At 53.1% G+C, this 8,309-nt stretch overlaps 1 gene segment (V, D, J or C); it reads right to left on the bottom strand.

Annotated features, from left to right (window-relative positions):
* Nucleotides 1-1,633: 1,633 nt before the first annotated feature.
* On the bottom strand, nucleotides 1,634-7,960 carry LOC129629776 (immunoglobulin lambda variable 1-40-like). The segment is given in 5 exon segments: nucleotides 1,634-1,717; nucleotides 3,033-3,097; nucleotides 4,038-4,163; nucleotides 7,613-7,807; nucleotides 7,915-7,960. Coding segments are annotated over 5 exon segments (516 nt in total).
* Nucleotides 7,961-8,309: the final 349 nt, after the last annotated feature.

The following is an 8,309-nucleotide window of genomic DNA, read 5'->3' as shown; positions in this document are numbered from 1 at the left end:
GGTGGGGACCCTCCCAGGATGCGGCCTCCTCAGCCTCCTGGGCTGCAGGTGGAGTCCTGGGCCTTTTCATGCCTCCAGCCTGTCAGGAGGAGGAGGGGCCTCATGCAAATCACTTCCTCGTCTTCCTGCTCAGATCACCTGATGTCCCCTCAGGTGGGGGTTCTAGCAGGAGGCAGATGCTGGACCTCACCCAGAGCGGGACAGCACGGGGAGGAGCCCCTGAGTGATGGGGTGACTTCTTTCAGCAAATGTGCTCCTGTGACCTTGGTGACCTCGATCCTCTATCTCCTCCCTGGAGTGTCTGAGGGTGAAGGAGGAGTTTGCAAGTCTTCCTCTGCTTCTGCTAAGTCGCTTCAGTTGTGCCCGGCTCTGTGTGACCCCATGGACAGGCTCCTCTGTCCATGGGATTCTCTAGGCAAGAATACTGGGGTGGGTTGCCATTTCCTTTTCCTAAGTCTTCCTCGCTTGTCCCAATAATCCAGCCTTTCCCGCACCTGAGCCCGTCTTTAGAATACGCTCTGTCTCCTCAGGGAACCCTGGGTCCCGTCTGTGTGGTGCTGTCCGTCCTCCTCTCCAGCCCTGAGCCGAGCAGGAAATCCCGGAGCCTGTGTCTGCTGTGAAGGGTAAGGGGTGGCCCTTGAAGCACTCTTTTAAACTGTCTCTAGTCCCAGAGGTGGGGAGACCAGGATGGGAGGTGGGGAGTGGCATGCAGAGCCGCATGGGCAGGCTTAGGGTGACAGCGTCCTGTGCTGTAAACAGCCATGACCACGTGGAGTACCTTCAATAGAACTGTGGATTTCATGGGGAAAGGTCACCATCTCATCATGCAATTATGACAGCTGGCAAGTTCAATCACAACAAAGTTGGGACACATGTCTCATCATCAGAAATAGAAAAACACGGTGTGTGAACAGGTAGGTGTGGTGAGCATCGTGGACCTTGTAAGACTCCCTTCCCTGTGGTTCTGGGTGGAATCGATGGACCCGGGACGGAGGAGGTGTGTGGGGGCAACGAGGAGGAGAAGGAGCTCAGACATCTCAAGTTAACATGTGTGGAAGAGACGGGAAAGTCTTGTTCATTCTTGTTTCTTTGACATAAAAATGTAAACACTATTCTTATTTGTATTCATGTTGGGTTTGCTGCTAAAGTAGCTGTTTAATAAAATTCACATGATTTTTGTCAGAGGTGTTTGAGAACCTCAGCTCATAGAGGTGAAAAAAACATCATATTCCTACTGAATTCTTTTCTTATTATACGAACATGTTGATGACAGTGTGGCTGAACTTCTGATTTCATATATTTCATGTTACAAGTGTAAACATAAACTATTAATAAAACGGGAAGGAACGAGTAAGGGAGCCACAAAAACTGACACAATGTCAGTTTCCATAGTTCAATTCAAAATGTTGAAATTGCCAAATAACACACCAGGGAACATTTTTAAATGACAGAGATGGTGACAGAGGGTCCTTGCCTGCATCCCTCTTCCACGGGGAACACCCGGGAGTTCTGTGGGCAATGGGGCCTCCTCTGCAGGGGTCTCTCATCCCCTGTCCAGGTACCCCTGGAGGTCGAGGTTCCTGAAGGAAGTTCATTTTTGTTGTATGACCATCCCTCTGTCCTTGGTTGGATGTCAGGTCTGGGCACTGACCCCACGACAGAGCAGCAGGAATTGAGAGGTACGCGTGTGGCTCTGAGCTGAGAGCTGCCGTGTCCCCTGGGGGCCCAGGTGCAGGACGTCACCCTCCAGTGAGGACCCTGCTGCCCACGTGGGCAAGAGCCAACAGAGGAGGTGCCAGCCGGCCTGGTCAGGACCCTGAGCTCTCAGGACCAGACCCACAGCGCCCCCTGCTGGACTCAGACCTCCTCCTCCCCCACTTCACACCACAGCCTCCTGGAAGGGCTTTCTCACACTTGCAGCTGGGTCTCCCTGATGTCACCGCCCAGGGCAGTAGTATGAATCCCCTTCGCCTAGTTTGGACCTGCCTTTGACTTTTCCAGGTACCTAATGACCTCAGACCCCTGAATGGTATGTTGATACACTAATGAATTTCAGGATTCCCTGATGTCTGAGTTTGCTCCGTCTAGCTCGTGGGTTCCCTGCCAGAACACAACCACCTGAACCTGAGTTTCCAGGGTTCAAACTCCCAGCATGCCCGTGGGTGGTGCCTGGTCATGATTCTGTCTGAGTTTCCTTCCCAGCTTGATAAGTAGCCAAGGTTGAATCTGCTTCGAAGCCCGGACTGCATGGCTCTGTTCTTATTTCTCTCTTTGCAAAGAGGAGGCTCTCAGGAACAACAAATCTCTTCTTGATAAATTCCAGGGGGTCTCATATACCCTTGATCATGGTCCTCACAGTACATCTTTTTGACTCAGATATTTAAAGATGTTTTGAGTCTACTTTTATAATCTTTCTATAGTAAATGTTTGACATAAAAGATTATGACTATAACTGGAAATCTCATCCTTCTCTGGGCTCCTGTTTCATCTCTGGTTGAGAAACCCTTAACCATTACCTGATCTTCACTGGACATGGTGAAGTCTAAGGTTCTAACCTTTGATTGTTAGAATCCATTGATTTAATGGAGGTGGGTTTATAGGGTTTAAAATAGTGACATTTACCCAATATCATCTCAAGCAAGGAACCAGGGAGGGAAAAGGGGGAGAGACCATAGGCAAAAGACGAGGGTATGGGCAAGTGAGGAGTCTGAGAGCCGCATCCTAATGGGGAGGGTCTCCCAGTACCTGGAGAGGAGGGCTCTTCAGGCAGCAATCCCCGGGAAAAGGGAGGACCCAGCTTCCCTAAGTGTTTGGGTTCAGGGCAGAACCCAAAGCCTGGATCAGGAGAGGGACATGCAGGGGGTGGGAGAGGCCCCCTGGGACTCCAGGGCACAGATCCTGGGCTTCTGCTTCCTCGACATCCTGCTCAGTACCCTTGAGGGACTCTGTGTATCTGGGCACATGGTCATTCTGCTTGTATTTGGAGACCAGGCAGAGAAAGAGACAATTTTCTGAGCCTCATAATGATGGACCTGGATGAGGAGGTGAGACGGCCTGGATTTAATAGCACAAGTGACAGCAGAGACGTGAACCAGCACTGGGGACGTCACAGTCAGGGTCAGGGCAGTGATGGGTCCACAAGGGAGTAGAGGGCAAGCTTTCATCAGACATCCCCATCACACGGGGATTCCCTGTGGCTGTGGTTAGTGATGAGCTCTGTGACACTGATGTCCAACCTCCTCATCAGGCTGGGGTCCAGAGGGATCCAGGAGGGGTGTGGACCCACCAGGAGCCAGAGAACAAGGCAGAAGCCCTCAGTGTCCCTCATCTCTGTCCTGGGTCACAAAGGCAGGGACTTTGCCTGGAATCTCTAGTCATCATTGCCGTGGTGATCCCCGCTTCCCAGCTCTGTTCCTTCTACAGGACATGGAGCCCTCGGATCTGGACTCATCGGGGGCATCACAAGCAGAAGGACATGGGCACATCTTGAGGAGCCCCTGTTCCTGACTGTCCACAGACCAACCCAGCCCTGAAGTAGGAAATGCTCCAATGGGGTGGAGACAAGAGGAGGGGAGGGCAGGACAGCGCCAGCACCTGTGGGTCAGGAGAACCACTCCCGGGCTTCCCTGCCTCCTGCGATTTATCACCGGTGCCCCTCACTCCTCACGCTCTCTGCTCTGCCCCTTCGGAAGCAGAGTTCACACCCTGGGGGACGATCTGCCTGCTGGGATGGTCCACGGTCTCTGCTGAAGGCGCATCTTGGGAAGCCTCCTGCTCCTGATCTCAAGTGAGGCAGCTCAGCTCCACAGCTCCCTTGATCACACAGATGACAAGCGTGCAGTTCAGTGGTATCATAAATTGTTTACATTTTCTTTGACTTCAGCAAAATTGACTGTAAAACTGGGAGTAGATATACTGTGAACCAGAACATACCTCAGGAATAAATGGATTCTGGGGTATTCTTTAACATTTGACGGTTCTCTAAGAACAAGCCCCTGACAGGCTGAGCCTCTCTCTCATCCCAGTTTCCCATCTACCTGTATCGCTGTGAGAAGCCCTGTTGCACCAGCCTGCATGGTGAGAGTCAGCCTCTTCCTCAGGCTGCAGCCCAGAGACGAGCAGGAGCCCCACGTTGGCCGAGGCATCTTTGGATCCAGAGAACCCACAGGGACCCCGGAGCCTGGTTCTTACTGGAGTCTGAGAGGTAGGACCAGAGGACCGAAGAGGGGCTCCCTGGCTGCTGCTGGTTCCAGTAACAGCAGAGCAGCTGACACTGATGTCACTGCTCAGGGTGCAGGGAGCCACAGAGTCAGCTGTGGTCTGTGAAGGGACATGGGTCTGCCCACACACAGGCCCTGATTGCAGGTCACAAGAGTACAAGGTTCAGGGCTGCTGATCCAATGCTGACACCCACAGCAGCACCAGGGGATCAGCTGTTTGTGGTGAGAGAAACCATCAATACACGGGGGTGGACTCAATATACTTACAACTTAGGTTACCAATAGTGAAAGTCATTCAGTCGTGTCCGAGTCTTCTGACCCCATTGACTGTAGCCCGCAAGTTTCCTCTGTCCATGGGATTCTCCACACAAGAATACTGGAGTGGGTAGCCATTAATACAACTATGAAATTAAGATTCTCCAAAATACCAAATGAAAATGACAGAAAGACTCATGACTCTTGAGCGGATCTGAAAGTGAGCACGTGTCTGACAAGATGGTGTGATTGTCATGGAGGTATTCTAAACTCCCTTCTCCTAAATGACCTCACGAGGAGCGGAAGGACTGAGAAGAGCAGCTGAGGAGGTTTGGGGTGAAAACCTCTGCAGTAAGTTGTGAAGTGTGGCCACACCATTCTTATTCTCACTGTGTGAAACGAAGCACGACTTTATGTCCATTTCTGAGCTGCTGCCACAGTGTCCGCTTCCCACAACGTGCGGTAATTGTGTTCCTTGCTCAGTAGCTGTGTCTGAAGCCTGATTCCACCAGCCAAAGATCCGCACGTCATGAGGAAGGAGGTTCGGCATACGCAAAGGCGGGATCGAGCCTCAGGAGTCCCCCTGGAAATTCTCGAGCATCTACCCCCAAAACCAGAGTCTGCCTACTTTCTGCTTTGTGCTCTCACCTACACCTCTGACTTGACGGGGGTTGGGGGGGCTGTCCCCCACTACCTCTCTCTGAAAAAAGAGTGAACTTATAGCTCCAGTTAATAAAGTTCCTGGGTGTGATAGTGTTTCAACCTACAAACTCCTTTGGAAGTCCTCTAGCCTGCCTGAATAGGTTTTTCTGGCCACATGTGATTGCTCAGAGCCTCCCAACTGTGAGAGGCATGAGATGTTCTAAACTGTCTAAATACAGAGTCCTTTGAGCAGTTAAAAGATTGATTAGAAATTGTATTGGTGAAGGGTTTTTCACTTGTTGGGCCAATGTTTGCTGCTAAGTCTCCATATCCCTTACCTGCTGTGTCCCTGGCAGTGTATTGATTAATATAATTGGTGTAAGTAGTAGCTTTAGTGTTTGTAACCTTGGACCCTTGAGTTAATTCTTTTTTGTTGTAGCCCACCACACCTTTGCCCTATAGGAATACAACTTTAATGCTTTTGGAGGGTGGCGCCTGCCTAATCACCTTTAGAGAAAAATAAGTTTTCTGAAGAAAGGGTCTTAAAATGTTAACAGGCCTCTGGGCCAGAAGATGATGCAAATCACCTAGACTTTTGCATATGATAAGTTTTCAGGAAGAAAGCCTGGCTTACTGCATGGCTCTACCCCTTCCCCCATTATCCTCTATGCATAACTTAAGGTACAAAAACTACTTTGGAAAATAAAGTGCGGGTCTTGTTCACCGAAACTTTTTCTCCCCATGTTCTTTCTCTCACCTTCTGGCTGAATTATTTCAGCCTCTTTTCTCCACTGAATTTCTTCACTGAGCTATCCTCATTCTATTACTCTTTATATCTTTGATGAATATTTAAATAAATAGGTCGCCGATGCCGTCTCTCCTTCGAATACCCTGGATCAGCTGGGGCTGGGCCCCGGCAGGAGGAGAAGGGGACGACAGAGGATGAGATGGCTGGATGGCATCACTGACTCGACGGACGTGAGTCTGAGTGAACTCCGGGAGTTGGTGATGGACAGGGAGGCCTGGCGTGCTGCGATTCACGGGGTCGCAAAGAGTCGGACACAACTGAGTGACTGAACTCAACTGAACTGAACTGAACCCCACATCTCCCAAAATACATCACTGTTAACAGTGGCCCCACAGCCCAGGCAGCCAATGTGCAGACCCCACACGTGAGTGTGAAAGGGCAGTGACAGGGAGCAGGACACAGGCGTGTGACCTGTGCTCCGTGACCCCACGTGCGGGTGAGGCCGGGAGCTCAGGGTTGGGGTCACTTCCTCCTGGGTGAGGCCTCCTATGAGCAGCAGGGTTGAGTCCCAGCTGAGCAGGAACAATCAGCCTCGTCCTCGGGCAGGGCCCAGAGATTGTCAGGGGGCCCCACCTGACCTGGAGCCCGCCAGCCTCGCTGAGACCTGCGGGCGGGTTGTGACTCCTGTGCTCAGAGCTTGGGACTCAGCACGACTGAGACGGCAGCCAAGTCGCCCCCTTGGTGCCAACAGTGCTGCTGTTCCCAGCCAGGTGAGTGTGGCTGAGCGTCCATGGAGTCAGCGACCCTGGCTGAGTCCACCCTGCCTGAGCCCTGAACACCATGAGAGGACAGAGGAGGCTGAGAGCAGAACCTGCTCCCTGTGCAGGAGAGACGCCTGAGGGCTTGGGGGCCTCCCAGGGCTGAGATGCGCTGACGGACCCCCACCTCGGACACTAAGATAGAGAACTAACAGATCCTGTGTCCACAGTGATGGGAGACTGATTTTCTGTGTCCTTGGAGACCCTCTCCTGGGAATGTGCTGCTGGGGGGACTTTGAGGACAGAGGGGAGAGGAGGACCCTCCATGCTCGGGCAGACCCGCCCCGCCCGATGACCTGGAATCAGGGTGGGGCAGCAGCAGCAGAAGGCCCAGCAGAGCCTGAGCAGGAAGCCCCTGGGCTGCCCCACCTCCCCCAGTGAGACGGAGTCCTCGTCTAGTCCCCGCAGGCCTGGAGCTCTGGGGGAGCCTGAGAGGCGGTCACAGGAAAGGCAGGAGCAGCAGCATGGGCCTAAGCTCAGCCCAGGGATGACCAAGGAGCTGAAGTGTCCTGAAGCAGACACAGCTGGACACTGTCTGGTTCTGACCTGACTGTCATGGACTTTGTCCGCCAGGACCTGCCTCTGGCATTCAGGGCCTTCTGCTCAACTTCAGATATTCATATAGTATGTGGTTGCCAAAGAAAAGCATTGGTGAGGGGGCAGAATGAAGAAGATGTGAAAATATTTCCTGGACCAAATCCCTCGTGTCGGGCTCAGACCGCAGTTTTAAATAAATCAGACAACAGAAGTGGCTATGGCAGAGGCCCATATCTGAGGAGAGCAGGTTTTTGTCTCACTTCCCCCTGGTCTGGAGCACTGTGCTATGCCACCACTCTGATAAGATGAAGAGAAATAATCCGCCTCGTCCTCAGCCTGGAGCGAGCTGATGGTCAGAGTCGCTGTATTCCCAGACCTGGAGCTGGAGAATCGGTCGGGGACCCCCGAGGCTCGACTGGTCGCACCATAGATGAGCATTCTGGGGGCCGATCCTGGGATCTGTTGGTACCAGCCCACATAACCACGTCCAACGTTGCTGCTGCTTCCAGTGCAGGTGATGGTGACCCTCTGGCCCAGGGACCCGGACACGGAGCATGGCTGAGTCAGCACAGCCTGGGCCCAGGATCCTGGAAGGCAGAGACAGAGACGGTGACTCGGGGGTCCAGACACGATAAAGGGGAGCAAGGCCTGTGAGTCTTCCCAGGGCCCTTCCCCTGTCCTCCCTTCCAGTCACCTGTGCAGAGAGTGACCAGGGTGAGAAGCAGAGGGGACCAGGCCATGGTGGACATGTCAGGGCGTCCTGCTTTCTGTCGCCCCACAGCTGAGCAGAGCGTCCCCACAACGCTCCTTCCCCTCTTCATACCCTGAGAGGGGGCGGGGCCTTTCATGCAAATGACCCCCCCAACCCCACAATGCCCTGATCACCTCTGGGACCTGGCTCAGCTTCCTGTTCCCTAGGGAGGCCAGTGTATGATCAGGGACGGGGTTTCCTGGGGCTTCAGTGTGGGATGTAAAAGTTGGAAATCCAGATCTTAAGGCACCAGAAAGTACCAGGGGGCTGGTCTCTGCTCTCACCGCCACCCCCACCCCCACCCCTCAGGAAAGGCCTGAGAGCGCCCCCTGGTGTCC

Source organism: Bubalus kerabau, chromosome 16 (genome assembly GCF_029407905.1).
Source record: "Bubalus kerabau isolate K-KA32 ecotype Philippines breed swamp buffalo chromosome 16, PCC_UOA_SB_1v2, whole genome shotgun sequence".
Taxonomy (NCBI): Eukaryota; Metazoa; Chordata; class Mammalia; order Artiodactyla; family Bovidae; genus Bubalus; species Bubalus kerabau.
This window is presented reverse-complemented; position numbering and strand designations above follow the sequence as displayed.